The sequence below is a fragment of the Oreochromis aureus genome, linkage group 7 (genome assembly GCF_013358895.1).
Source record: "Oreochromis aureus strain Israel breed Guangdong linkage group 7, ZZ_aureus, whole genome shotgun sequence".
NCBI classification, from domain to species: Eukaryota; Metazoa; Chordata; class Actinopteri; order Cichliformes; family Cichlidae; genus Oreochromis; species Oreochromis aureus.
The window spans coordinates 56,726,217-56,742,214 of NC_052948.1; the positions used below are offsets into that span (position 1 = coordinate 56,726,217).

General features: G+C 42.0%; 1 protein-coding gene across 1 annotated transcript in view; it reads right to left on the reverse strand.

The window, feature by feature from the left end:
* Nucleotides 1-14,675, reverse strand: part of grk3 (G protein-coupled receptor kinase 3) — a 76,548-nt gene extending 61,873 nt beyond the window's left edge. Inside the window, exon 1 of the mRNA XM_031751297.2 lies at nt 14,563-14,675. Within this exon, the coding sequence (XP_031607157.1) occupies nt 14,563-14,675 (113 nt within the window). The remainder of the gene's footprint in view (nt 1-14,562) is intronic.
* Nucleotides 14,676-15,998: the final 1,323 nt, after the last annotated feature.

Genomic DNA, 15,998 nt, shown 5'->3' on the forward strand with positions numbered 1-15,998 from the left:
TCCCTTGCGCTCACAGATACATAACGTATATAGTAGTCCATTCTCCCTGCAGCACGGACTACACTGCCCATGAGGCTGAATTCTTTAGGGCTATGCCTGTAACACTCTGCCTATTGCCTTCATATTAAATAATTTTTTGAATAATTTTTAAAGATATTTTTTCACGTCATTATGCAGGCCGCAAGTAGGGGTGACATGGGCCGCAAGATTGAGACACAGGCATTAGAGCCTCTTAATGCGTGTTTTGTTTGGGTTTCCACCGGCGTGGAATTACCAAAAATAGAGAGGGGATAGCCTAACATATGAAACAGGAAAAGAACACCGTGTAATCCATTTATTTCAACAAAGTAATTGTATTCTGAATACCACCCTTTTTAAAAGGTAACTGTAATGGAATACAGCTACTCATATTTTGTATTTTAAATAGGTAACGGCGGTACATGTATTCCGTTGTTACTCCCCAACACTGGCCAAAAAGCAGAGATACTAAAAACTAGAGATGGACCAATCCGATCGGTCCGATACTGACGTAAATTACTGGATCGGATATCGGAGAGAAATAAAAAATGTAATCCGATCCATTAAATATCAAAAAAGCACCTCACAAAACTTGCGACATGGAACCTCGGCTCATAACCGTAGCACGTTGGAGCAGTGTGCTCACGTGATAGAGCGGCTGTGTGTATTTGTAGCCTCGCTACCAAACCAGCATTTCATCTCCGAGGAAGTTATCCCAGAGAGAAGTAAAGCAAGTGTGTAAGTTCATCTCTGAATGTTTGTAAAGCGTACCCACGTTAAGCTTAACAACCGATATATGGAGCGACTGCCTCTCTCTCTCCCTCTCCTGCTGCTACTTCAATCGTGAAACTTATTAATGATCAGCTGATCGGCTTTTCTGTCGCGAGTCCGTCTCTCTTCTTTGTTTTTGGCCCACTTTGCACCAGAAAGAGGAAACCAGCGGCTGAACAACAGCAGCACGTTTAACCTTGATAAGCTGTGGTTAGAATTTATTTAATATTACTTTCTAGACCAGGATCCTTTTCTATGTAGCTGACGGCTGGTAACTGTGCAGGCGGATCTAGCAAAAGTTTAGCCAGGGGGCCAATAGGGCATTAACAGGGAAAAGGGGCACAAAGACATACTTTTCTTTCTTATTCTCATTTAAAATGTCTAGCTTTTAATAAATAATTATCTGAATCTTACACCCAAAGTTTTTATCTGATGTAAAATGTATAGAAGTCCATTACTGTATATAGTAACTGTTAAGTCTAATATACCCTAGTAAGCTATAGTACTTTTTCCTTTGGGAAGATACCATCTGTGCAGTCTGCAATTCTGTAGAAGAAAGATGTTGAATTTATTTAATTATTCTTGAAAAATAATTTATTTCTGTGCATTTTTTTTTTTTCACACTGCATCAAATTAAAGTTGATTACGTCGATTAAGCATCATGAGGTGGAGGGTGGGGGTGGTTCCTATTTTTTTTTTGCTGGGAGTTTGCAACCCTATTAGTTAGGTTGCTTAATATTTCTGCTAAGTACTCTTTAAAATACCAGAATAGGAAGGATGGAGTAGGTTTAAGTTTATTAGATTGATCAGTATTGCTGAACTATGGAATATTTTGGGTGCAGTGTATTTTTTTTTTTTTTTTTTTTTTTTAATATACATACAGGTATAACAGAATAGCTTTAGTGTTGTTGTTTATTTAAACTTGAGTATGAACTTATACAAAAATGCAGCAAGATATTAAAAAAACAGTTTTATTGATTAAAAAACACACTATATCGGATTCATATTGGTATCGGCAGATATCCAAATTTATGATATCGGTATCGGTATCGGACATAAAAAAGTGGTATCGTGCCATCTCTACTAAAAACCGGGGACACTTTCAGGTTTTTAGCTGACCTATAACAATGATGGATGTAGCTGACAGAAGACATTTAATATCAGCTTAAACGTTGCTGACTCTACTTTCACATTAAACCTGTTCAAGTATGCGTTCAAGTGTAAAATAGCTGACACACATCTCCTCCAGTCTTGTGTCAGTGTGTCGCCACGACCTCCCCTCACACAGACAACTTTTTTTGGCGTTAGAGGCGAGATAAACAAGTGTGTCTACATTACACTCCAATTTTTTTTTTTAAGTTAGTACAGCAGACAGAAATATCACCTCCTGATTTCTCTCTGATGATGATTGATCAGTGATTGATCGATCACCCGTATGCATCCAGATACAAGTGTTGGGCGTGTTTACAGGTTGGATATGCCCCTGCAGCAAGGAAGCTTTCATTTCTTATGAATCTCAGAACTTAAGACCTCAAAGAGGAAATTAGACAAATATCACCTTAATGAGCTGTCACCACTCACCCTGACCATCATCAATCTCAGCATCCACTAGCACAACCATTACAACACAATTCAACAAAATCTTCTGCTGCCTCCTCAGTGACCTTTATCAAAGCCACCCAACAGTGATTTCTGCAGCGACAAAGCAGCACCCTGGAGGCAGAGACCCTCCCAATGTTAGGTGACCTGCTTCTTCACCTCGCTACACCCCCTGACTGCATTTCACTGCATAAAGAATAGGTTTGGTACACACTTGCTATTACATTTAAGCTCAGCCTGTACTAAGCAGAAGTGATGCTAACAAGCTGCAGGTGGGTAAAGGGGTTACAAAACCAACATGTGTGAGGTCTGACTTTCAGCTCTGCATTAAAAGGTCACACACAGGAAAGGATTCTGAAATAGGTTAACTCCGATCATGTCTCTGCATTTCCTTTGGCCCCGTTTGGCGGTGGGTCAGTGCCAGTGTAAGAGGCACAAACGGCCGGCTTTCATTAGCTGATAATCTGCACTCTGACGCTATAACAACACTGTGCTGGTGACCATTCCAGGCTCCAGGAAGTATGCACATGTGTAAATATTTAACATATTAACAGCTTGTCACTAGCATTTCTGTAGCCGGCTGTGTGGGCATGTAATTGAACTGTGCTGATAACATACTGCACAGTGCCAAGGTTCTGACCCAACTCAAACCTGCTTCAGACATTTTCAGCCCATGTCTGTAGTTCTCACGCTGTGGGAGAGCAACAACTAACATTCTATTTGCTCTGTCAATATTTCTCAAGAAAGCTTAGTTTATGACAATACAAACAGGACCTGAGTAGGTGGAAGGAACACTTGTTTCAGCTCATTTGAGCCTCCAGACATGTAATTACTGTCTTTAACAGGAAAACTCACTTTGCCAAAACTTGTTTTTCTGGCTGCTGCTCAGCCTCAAGTGGATTCAGAGGGGGCAAAGACAGCCACTTGTAAGAAAACCTGAGCAATTTTCAGATCTGCAATCATTCTCGATTAATTCACTCTGGAAAAAGTGGTTTTACTTTATAACTGGATATAAATACTCCATTAAACGCTGTATTAAATAGCAATATCTCAGTGCTGTCTGAAAAGCAAAAATATTAACAATGGCACTTTCAGGATTAAGAGCTTGTGTGGTTCTTGCACAATTTACTGTTTGGCTCAACAACAGATTTTAATGACATCTCAAATACAGAGTACAAACTGCAAATTTAAAAAACTGATCTGCAACAACTGGTTAGCACAGTTGAAATGATGCATCTATCAGTGAAAAAAAATCACTGGCTGCAGGAGCCTGGCAGAGGGGCCGTAAGTCATCATGACTCAAGCGTGACAAAGACATGCTCCCTATTTTTGAACCGGCAGCAGGTGGAGAACTGGTCCATGTGGCAAAGCATGCTCAACAGGGCTGCAGAGAACAACACGGACAACTGACCATAGAGGCAGTCTCACCAGAGACCAACAATGACACACAGGATGGAATTTATTCATATGAAAACTGTTAAAGATCCCACTTATAGGTCTGATTCCTTATTGACTCAGCAGGAATCCTCCAGATGTCAGCATTAGTGCAGATGTTTTGGGGTTTGGGGTGAGTCCACAAACAGTATGAATGTGACTCGTCTAAGCCCGACCTGCCTGCATGACACTAATGTTAGGCTAACCAAATATTTCTTCTCAGTAACAACCACAATGCTCAGCTGGGAAACAGTGATGCTCATGCAGTGTTATCAAATACGAGCTTTTCATTTAGACTCACACTGTGTTAGCAAGGATGCTTCGGCATATTGACATCTTTTTATGCTGAAAAGGAAAACAGTGCCATGTACTAACACTGCTGTCCACTGTAAAACTGAGCCCGTCTTTGCTCCGCTCCCTGCTGCATGTTCCCATCAGCACAGACAAGTTCAACATCACATTTTACAGAATAACTGTGGGAAAAACAACATAAATAGGATCAGAGGAACGGGATTCTGAATGGCGTGCTGGTCTATCATTTGACTAGACAACAATGACCAGCATGCACCACTGCAAATTATAAAAATACAAAAATATAAAAATGCTAAACAAGTTTTTCCCTTCAAATTTAATATTTCACGTCTGCACACATGCACAGACACCACCCTGAACTCTGTGTCTCATAGAGAGAAGGCAGTTGTTTTTTGTACTTTAGCTGGAGACAGGAATTGGAAGATGTGATTGGCTGAGGGTCGTTATTGGTGAGGCCAGCTCTGGCTAAGACTCAGTCAGCATTAACTTGATCTCTATAACATAACAGCAGGTCATCCTGCCGCCATCCCCCACACATCTCTTCTCAGCTGCCGCCAGTGTTGCCGTCAAAGTCTCGCCTCACTGCCAGAGGACTCAGCGTGGCCTGCTGAGAATGTGGCAGCACCACGCTATCTCCAAAGTGCCACATTTAAGTGCAACCTTCCGGCCTCTGCAACTATGCTGCAGGAAGCTTCACACATGCACGACTGTTACAGCAGCGCATGCATTACTGGTTGCCCATTTCCACACACGCACACGCACACTTTTAATCAAGTTCTGCTTTTTTAAAAACAGAAAAGCCTGTCTCTTTTACTTGCCCTTCACATTTGTCATGATTCATTCCATTCCATTCAACCATTCCACATTCCTCTGAAGACATTCAACATACACACAATCACACTCCAACAGACAATACCTGGGCTTCTGTGTATAAAACATTTTGGCTCCCACAGAAAGGAACATCCCCAGCACTGCAGTAAAACTGAGGAGACTATTGCTCTCACAACTCCTTGAGTAACACCACTGACCACCCAATGCTGTCTGACGATGTCACATTTTAGTACCCGTTCGGATCGCTGGAACCCCGGCCGAGCAGGTACTATTTTAATACCTAGTGCCAGGTACTATGACCTAATGGAAAAGCCTAAAAACCGTGGCGAACCATGGCGATTCAATCCAAGATGGTACTAATGGAAATGGGGCTTCTGAGTCACTGAAGCGGACCCCTTCACGGTGTGTGCTGTTGGTGCCTGTTTGAGTGTTTTGAAGGGCTCATCTGAGATAAGTCATGCTTGCTGTTTGGTACAGACCATCCAACAAGTTGTGCTACAGTATTGCCAGGTCACATTTCTCCATTTTATTAGTCTTGCACTTGCATTAATTACAAGATGTGTGTCTATAATTCTCCTACTCAGTTTCTGCATGCAGCTGCGAACATGATCCTAATGAGCTCACTTCTGGTTCCAAAGAACATTAATGGCTGCAGCTGAAAGAAACTTCAGAAAGTGTGTGATGCCACAAACACTCTGTCCAGCTCTTATGCTGTCTATAGTGCACGCGCACACACAAACAACTACTGGCTGTATGTAATGGTGTGGACAGGAAATTAAAAACTAGGAACTAAACAAATGATAAATGTATAAATGTACAAATGAAGGAACAAACTAGTTTTAAAAGGCATATTAAATTAGCAATCTACATTTGATCACTATCCTCTAGCTCAGGGGTAGGCAACCTTTCTGATGGCGAGTGCCATTTAAAATTTCCTCAGAAGTCAGTGTGCCATATGATTGCATTAGCAATAAATTTAATAACGCTCTATATGAACAGTTACACATTATATAGAACCACTTTATAGAATTATATTTGCAAATGTTGGCAGCTATCAGCGAATAGTTATCAGCTATTTTGAAACAAAAAAAAGAGACTTTTTATTCATAACAAGAACTCCATAACAGTAAATGAACTGTACAACAGAAAATACAAATGCTATTTATGGTCTCCTCACAACAGTGATAAGAAAAATAAACTGGGCCAATATGGTATGTTTGTTAATACAGAGACACACATGTTAATGTGATCTCTGGTCTCCCACTCAGAGACACAGGTCTCCGAGTGTCCAGCATTCAGACGGCTACCTGAGGACACTCATGTGAGAGAAAATCTGCTCACACAGATATGTAGAGCCAAATACTGTCAATAAGGCCTCTGCAATGTTCTGAAGACAGTTAAACTTGTCAGGTAGTGATGTCCAGCAGGTGAAAATGCAAGCTCCATGAACATGCACAGCTGTGGATTCCAGCTGCTTCGATGTCGCATTAACTGGCATTAACTCAGCCAGTTAATGCGAGAGAAATCTAGCTGCTCATTAAAGATTTCTGGTTTGATCAGGAAATAAAACATTGGTCCATACACCTGAAAGCCCCAAAAATGCATTGTGTCTCGAGTCTATGGATGTATTTTGACTAAAGACCGGCCCCCCAGATATTAAAGCCATAAAGTCTTTGAATGAAAACAAACGCTGTTGTGACAGTGATGTACACTGTCTTGTTGGTAAATCTATGATTTCTATTCATTTTACGTCAGATAAAAACTTTGGTTGTAAGCTTCAGATAATTATTTAATAACAGCCAGACATTTTAAATGAGAATAAGAAAGTATTTCTTTGTGCCCCCCTTTCCCTGTTAATGCCCTACCTGGCCCCCCTGGCAAAACTTTGCTAGATCCGCCCCTGCACAGTTACCAGCTGTCAGCTACGTAGAAAAGGATCCTGGTGTTATTTGTCTTTCAGAAACAGTTCATAACTTCCCTTCAACCCATTCATGTCACCTAAAAGGTAAACCTGTTTCTCCATCACCTGTTCAGCTCTGATGATTCAGTAAGGACATCTCCTGGTTTCATCTGCATGTTTCCCTCTCACCAGATATATAAACCGATATCATGACCAGCAGCTTTCACAGCTGTGGCTCCAGCAAACATCAGCTGATACTAGAAATTAATATTAAATACATTCTAACAACAGCTGACCAAGCTTAAACGTGCTGCTGTTGTTTAGTGCGACATCCGGCGATTTCCTCTTTCTGGCGCAAAGTGAGCGATAAACAAACAAGAACGAAAAGCTGATCAGCTGATCATTGGGACGATTCCGTTTGTACGGAACGGTTGGCAACTCTACTAACTAACCTTATGAATAAAATAAAGTTCACTATCAATAAAATCATAGCACCCGCCCAGCAGTATATAAATTCCGTCATGCTAGCTAGTACGCAGTATGAGTTGTTGTAACTGACTGTAAAAAGTCAGCACAACGAAAATAAACTGCACCTAAACTTGGTTTATATCTGACCCAGATAGACTGCAGGTCATAACTTCTTACCTGAAGTTTAGTTCACCTGACGCTCCGACCGGCGGCTGCCTCGGGTCTCTCCTCCTGCCTCCCCTTCCCTCATCCACCTGCTGGTCTCCACCACTTGTTAATTTTACTGAATCTGTGGAAGCTACGCCATGGCCAACGCCAAACAACTGAGTTATTTTTACACACCGACCAGCGTCTGGCCAATCCACCACCAAAAAAAATCAATAAAAAAAAAAAAAATCATCGGGCCACCGAGCAAATGCCCGGTATGCCCGATGGCCAGTCCAGCTATGGTCGTGCGTGCCATCAGTTAACCCTTCGCGTGCCAACGGTGGCACGTGTGCCTAGGGTTGCCGACCCCTGCTCTAGCTTGTTGTTCAGTGGCACAACCCAAGCCTGCAGTCACAAACTCTACCAGGTATGTGGTAGATAGGAGGAAGGGCTGGAAACACTATGACCTACAGGCACATCCAATGGTCTCACCACTTTTTGAGGAAATGCAGTAATCGAGGATGCACATGAAGCATGTGGGTGAGACACAGATACAGCCCTGTGTAGTCAAGTACAAGTTTATATCACTGAATTTTGTCAAGATAGCATTCTGTGTCAGGCTGCATAATAGTCTGATCCTTTATTATTTCCAACTCCCATTAACTTTGTCAAATGGGAGATGTAAATGAGTGTATTCGAGCTGACTTCATGAGCACTTCAGGAAATAAGCAGTGCCTCTGCAGGTCCACTTAAATACAAACCAGAGCTCTTCATCGCAAACTTGTTTGTGTTTACAGTTATAATTCATGCAGTTGTATTGGACAGCTTATTCTCTTAATGTCCTCACTGACATGTTGGAGGCACATTTTCAGCCTGGCTTCACTGACTGGTTTACTCATCAGCTGTGTTACACTGCTTTCACAGGTCCATTAGCTGAACCTTTTATCTCTGCGGCTCCTTTATGGTAATGTGTAATGTAATAAATAATAAAGCTCATATCTAGCACAGAATCATTTGATAAACCACTCTCACAAAAACATTACACTAATGATCGATTGTGTGGTTTGTTTCCTCATACAGAAACGCCTCTGCTTGTTACAGGATTCAACCTGGTGTGGTCTTTACATGGAGCAGAGCTGCCAATCCTTGGATTAACTTGCAGCCTCCATGTTTCCCTGAAGACTAAATGTCTAATGAGTGAACTCAATTAGCCCGGCATACAGTTTCACTGGTAAGTCTACACTGAGTGCTAAAGCTTTGCTCTGTTTGTGAAGACGAGCACAAAGGTCATCCACTCTAACAGAGTCCTCCTGTACAACCGCAGAGCAGCTCAGTTCTGATCAATAACATACCAGCACCTGGGTTTGCCATTTAATTTTTCTAAGAATCTCTACAGCTCCTCCTATTACAGATTTACAGATTTGAAAAAAGCAGCTAATGGTCATCCAATCAAGTAAGGGTCTGCAATTTAGAAACAGCACCACGGCTCTCCAGCTGCTGGAAAATCAGCATGCTGATGGAACCCAGTGTTCAAGTGATTCTAATCCCAGCAAAAATGGTTGCTGACGATTTGATTTTATTATGTGTATACACCGCACCACACTGTTTTAATAATATACTCAGCTCGGCGCTTGGTCTCACGCACACAAATATGAATTTGGAACACATCAGCGCATGTCAGATGTTGCTGTCATCTGTCATCAGTGGGGTGGATGCTGGGGGCTGTCAGTTTAAAGGTTCCTTTTCACTCCCAGGTGAGATTGAAGATATAGGCTTAATTATGGTTAAATGTTATTTTCTGCCACAAGGTGATCAGGACAACTGCAGACCAATTTACAACAGTAAATACATTTGAAATTAATAATATAGGTACATCCCAATACAGGTCTATATATGATCATTTCACAGTCCCAATGGGCGCAATGTTATGTTCTCCATTTGCATTTCTTTAATGTGTCAACATACGCCACCCATATGTAACTCAACATCACCGAAATTTATATGTGACAGCATTTTGTTCGACTCATGCCTAAATACAGAATGAAGAATCGGAAAAAGCGTCACATCTCTACGAGGTAAATCAAGTAAAATCTCAGTAAAAATCTGACCACTCAAAACCTTATGTGCTACAGAAAAACACAGCTATGGAAAATTAATTCTTTGGTGAGTTCCAAATACATAGAAATTAAATCCAGAAACAAAAGCAGAGCGAGAACCGTGAGCTATTCCAGGCTAAGTGAGGGGAGAGGAGACGTCACACTTCGTTCACCTGTGAGACACAGGACTCGGTTGAGAAGCCACCAAACCAAGGACTGATGCTAAATGGCCACTGAGCCAGCCGAACAGAAAACACAGAGGTCCAAGGGAAGCTGCAACACAGCAGCAAATATTTATCTTAAAACAAGCACTGCCATGTGGTAGCAATCTTAGAGCCATGTGTGGCAGTTATTTGGGCATTTATTTAGAAATTCCATATGAATGAATGAATGAGTGAATGAATGAATGAATGAATGAATGGGGGGTGTCATTCATAACAAAGACTGTACTCCACAATTACCAGTCATGTCTGAGATTACAACTGCGGTACTGCGCTGTAAATATGTTTGAAACACAGAAGGTTATACTTTTGTGCACGCCAATAATTACACACCATACAGAAACATGGAAAAGCTTCAGAGTGAAAAATCAACACAAAAAGTAACTGTTTCAAGACAAACTCAAAAATCCAGTTAACTGACCAGACCTACACTACATGCTGCACACATGATCACTAAGTCCTGTGTTTGCTTTGTGTTCACACTCCCAACAAACTGCAGCAGCTTTCACATTACCACACCAGGAGAACCAAACCAAACAGACAAACGCACCAGTTGTTTGGACAGTACCACAAGGGTTAATCACGAAAAACACTTTAACCACAAACAAACCAATGTTTGAATGAATCACCGCAAATACACAGCTGGCCAAGACCTTTTCTGAGTCCGACTGTTGAGCGGCTCTTTTGGAGGAGGAAAGCTGCCATGTCTGCCATGAAGTGACTCCTGCTATAGATTTCCACAGTGATGTGTTTCTCTCTGATCCACCTACTGAGGACTGGGTCTTCTGATGTATGGATCTCCAAATATACCTGTGGCCTGGCTAGGTAAAGTCTTTGTATGGGAGACGCACTTACTGTTGTAGTGGTACATGTTAGTGTTCTTGTATCATCACTGACAGTTGCCACACAGCACTCCACAAACAATGAGCCAATCTGCTGCTATAAAATATAAGTGTGACATTATCTAAAAGCCCTAAACAGATTTAGTCCTCTGCAAGGTATTGTCTCAATTATTAAACAATGTTCAAAGCAAAGGCTGGAATACACATTAAAATTAAGCAAAAGCCTATGTTTTAAAATCTGTGACAGCCACAAAGAAGCCCCGAAAGTTTAGTAATTGACGCACGAGTGTGTGCTACTCCAAGACTGCCGTTTTCTGTCTTTGGCTCTGTTGTGTATATTTGTTTGTGTTTTCTGAAGGTGCTTCAGATTGAGCTCTCTGGACCAGAATATACTTACTGTCAGCTTGAACTTTAAGCGCCATGAGAGAACTGTTATTTTGATTTGGTGTTTTCTAAAATAAACTGCATTGAAATTGAACCGGAGACAAATTAATTCCCAACTGAACTATTTTGTTCTGGGGAAAAAATAAAATTGGACAAAATTTGCAACAAAATTATGCCGGTTCTGATCTTTGGGTTTACATTGTTTTTAATTCTCCTTCACTGCCAATAAAACAAAGAGCGATTCACAGTTACTGGTCTCCACAAACACCGTCTCTGAATCACCCTCTATTCAATCGTGTACATTTAGAGAAGATAGAATGAGCATAAATAACACCCAGATAAAATTTGTTCATCCGCCCTTTTTAGCCACACCATCACGTACACAGAGTCAGTGCAGGGCTGGGTGCTTAAGGGCCATGAATCTCCAAGTCATAATTATTGTGTTATTCTGTGACTGAATGCTCAATGTAATGGATTAACGGTTAAGACGAGCTTCAGGTTCTGCGAGTTACTTTTAATACCACACTGGAATGAACTGAAAACAACAGCAGCCTGAGGAAAGGAAACATCAACTTTCTTACAACCTATTACAACAGTGATGCTTCAGAAACAACATGAAGCTCCTGATCCACTTGTTTAGGTTTGTTACGAATAATGAATGTGCTTTAATTTGAGCCCATGTCAGAAGCACTGACAAGCTGACTGTTAGAGGAAATCACCGGCCACTGCTGCCAGACCTGTCAGAGGTGGGAACTCTCTGCAGAGCGTCAGAGCCTTTGTTTGTGCACTGAAGGTGTCTAAAGCCTGCCAAGAGGGCGGGGCCCTCCTGCTGTTATGGCATGTAAATACATCAATGAGTTACAGGGAGCAAAGACTGATTTTTGACCTAATTCACTCCACGTGAACAACTATCAAGGCACACGCATTCAGTTGGTTATCAGAGAATATGCTTTCATGTAATCATTTCAGCTGGAAAAAAATTAGCAGCACGTATTCAAGTGTCTTTCTGCTGGGCTGCCAAGACAAGTCAGCGGGAGTGGTCCAGATTAACAAAGATACAGTACCAGCAGAGCAACATTATTGGACACACAAATTCAAAATTATGCTTTTTTTGAACTTCTACTGCTAACTCAAACCTTACACACCTCCATCACTGAATAAAGAAAAGAGTAGAATATTACTCACCGCACTATGAGGTGCAGATTTTCCTATAAATGACAGGACTGATATTTGGTTCTACAACTGATTATTCATTTCTTACCACTGAAAGTCCTTCTTTTCCCCTCAGCACATCAGCTGGTCACAGGCACCTGCACTATGAAATGACTTAAACATACCCAGGGTATCTTTCTGTTATCTGGATCCACTTACCCCAACAATGGCAATCAGGATAACTCTTACATGAAGCTGGTTATCAACTCACTAAGGCACAAGCGTGTTCACATGACAGGCTTGGCGCTGGCAGCGTCTGACCAATTACACAGATTATTGGAAGAGGATTAAAGAGGATTATTACTGACAGCTGAGCAGCTAAATATATAAAATTTACAACAGTAAATATATTTGAAATTATTAACATAAGTATGTGCAAATACAGATCTACATATGATCATTTCATAGTCTTGTGGATGCAATGTTATGTTCTCCATTTGCGTTTCTTTAATGTGTCGCATTCAATGTACGCCACCCATATGTAACTCAGCATCACCAAAATTAATATGTGACAGAAATCTGTTCAGCTCACCCAAAAAAATACAGAATGAAGAATCTGAAAGTATCAAACAAAGACAATTAGATAAAATGTTAACAACTGACAATGTGTTTCAGGACATTTTAAAGAGTAACACAAAAGTAATGTAATGAGTAGTGTAATTAATTACTTTCTCCTGAGAGTACTTAAGTAATATAGTGCATTATTTTTGAGAAAAGCGTTATTTTTAATACGTTTCTTTTTTAAATAATGACCCCAACACTGATTACGCCAACATGCAGTGGTTAAACATGTTTTTGTTTCCACCTTTAATCAGACCAGATTTCTTGCTCATTTCGTAAAGTCCTGTGCTTTGGTTGAGGTTGCTGTAGGAGCTTCTTCTCTTGGTATTACATCGTCACAGGACACTGACACAGCTCTTGCTGTCAGACATGGCCAGGCCTAACTCGTTATTGTGCACATAAACACATGGTGTCGCTATAATATCTATCCATTTATATATATATATATATATATATATATATATATATATATACACACACACACACACACACATATATATATATGCTTCATATTAACATTCTAGATTAAACGTTGCATTAAAAAATAGACCTCAGAGTTATACTGTGTACTACGATGAGAAGATGTATTTATTTTATATTAGTTATAGCTTGTATTTAAAGCTCACTGAATAGGTCTGCTAATTCTCACGTCAATAGATGGTCAAAGTGGTCTAAAGAAGGAAGAGTCGTAGTGGAAGCACTGGGGTGTCAGATGTGACTGTGTCAGCTGGAAAGAAGAATTCTGAATGGGACTACAGAAGTCAGGACCAGCTCTGAGTCAATCTGGCATTTGCAGCTTTCATATGCAAAAACAACATGAAAATAAATACAAAACACCCCAGAATCCAGTCGTAAAACCGTAAGGAAAAACCCATTTGTGATTAAGAAATGTGGAGTACAAGGCAGATCAGTGACAGTGGTACAAACTGTCCACCTAACATCTAATCCACACATAACTGCTGTTCACACAGTTAGCATTTGACTGAACTCAAATGGCGCTGTGAAATTTTCACAAAGCTCATATGAAAAGCAACCATCTCAATAACCAAATTTCAACCACATCCCCTTCAATGAACTTGCACGCTACAACCTGGACTGAAGCAACACTTTCAAGCCTCTGCTGCAGGGACAAAAGGATGTACAATTATATACAAATGGTAAGAGGTGGTGGGGGTGTACTATTTCAATAAGACTCTAGCTTTAGTCTTGAGCAACAGCCTCCTCGGTGAGCTGAACGCTTGCAAACAGCAAAGATGAGATCAACAGCTGTATAGAGTGATAATAAAGATGCATCAGAAGGATTTACAGCAGCACCGACAACACTCAGCAGCTTCAAAGAATGAATTACACTGGCTACAAGACACAGATTTCGGATCAGACCTTCAGTCAAGAAAGCCCGGGAGCAAAGAAAACATGTCTGACAAGCAATGGACACCAGAAACGATGGCAAACAAAATGTGCAGGTAGCTCCAACACTGTGGATCATTGGATTCACTTCTTGTTAACTTTAAGCTGTACGACAATGATGGTTGAAATGCAGATTTTACGAGGCCAGGGTTTGCTGCATGTTCTTAGAAACCTAAAGTAAGAAAAAGCTTTACAGTCATTTCAGTCCCCATCAAAGGTAAGGCACAGGTTTGAGAGGAAGCACGCCTCCATCGCCATATATGGTCGCGTAGCATGCACAGAAAATGTCATCCATTTCACAAAAACACACGCACACACACACAAAAGCCCAGCATCAAAGCCCCCATGGATGTGCTTACCTAGGCTCAGGCAGGATGATTTTCTTGCTCGCCCGGGCCGCTGGAGTAGATTTGCTCTTCTCCATCGCCATCAAGTAACTGACATCGGCGAGCACCGCTTCGAGGTCCGCCATCTTTCGACCCTGGGACGACCAAATCGATGAAATAACCGGGCTGGGGAGGGTGGCTTCTGATTTAGGGGCTTAAAAACAACGTCCTCGGCCAGATGTGACCCACATCAAGGGCCAAGGCGCGCTGTGGGGGCCGGATGAATGGACGGCGGCGCGGACCGTCTGCTGGGAAACGGCGGCGTTGTCTGCGGCTCCAAGTCTGTTCAAACTACCATCGTTGTCACGTAAAAGAGGAAACTTACGAGGGGAGACATAGGGTAGGGGTTAGTCGAAATATCTGCAGTAAGCAGGCCCGCTAGATCCACCGTCCTTGCGATTCCATGTAGCGCAAGGGGAGAGAGTAAGGACCTGTGATGTGTCTCACACAGGTAGGTGCGATGCACCACACACGGGCTCTGTCAGGCTCTACAGGTCTCCGGGGACTTGCCTGGTCCTCCTGTGTCCAAACGACTGGTCTGTCTCCAGTGCGGCATGTGCTTCAGGAAGAAGGGAATGAGGGAAGGAGGGGGCAGGGGGGTGTTCCTTAAAATGTAAACACTACTGTCGAAAAATGTTCTAATCTTAGCGGACTGCCTGCTCCTTCTCTGCAACACAAAATCAGCCACGCCGTGGGAAGACAGGCTTAACGATCAGTGCAGAGGGGTAGGCTGGTGAGACACTGCTGAACGGGTTAGATGTGGATCATCAAGGTGCCCGTTTGTAGTCTTGTGCTCCTGCAGCAAAACGCTAATCTGTCAGGCGCGACCTGGCGTAAATAAAAGCGTGCAAGCCGAGGTTAGAGATAAGCCAGGATTCATGATTTGCATTCCAGAGTATCCACACAGCGCTGCTGTTTGTGCCCCTGCTGCTGCTTTCCTGTGCAGCGTTAAGGCTCAAAACCTTCCTTATCGTCTCGTCAATCACGCACAAAAAAAGTCACCGGAAAAGATGCGGTTAAACTGCTGACAGAGGTTTGTCGCCAAATTCTGTCCAGGTGTAAAGGAACTGAATCAACCGATCACAAACCAAATCCAGCGGTACATAGCTAACTGGTTTCTAGCCGCTGCCACTATAGATATTTGGGTTCGTTCGCTAGTTAGCTACCACGCTAGCTAGCAAAATGAAACCTGCTAGCCACGAGGCTAACTAACCACCAGGATACAGAGCGGCCAGTCAGACACTCTTGTTTTAGGCTATTCCGCTTCAGGAGACATATAAAATCGATCCCGTTGCAAAGACAGTCACTTGCAGGCAGACAAACAGCAGCGATTTTCTCAGCAACGTTAAGCTAACGGCCGAGGCGAGGACACTGGAGACTCGTATTGGGGAAGTCTTGCAGCGTTTCCG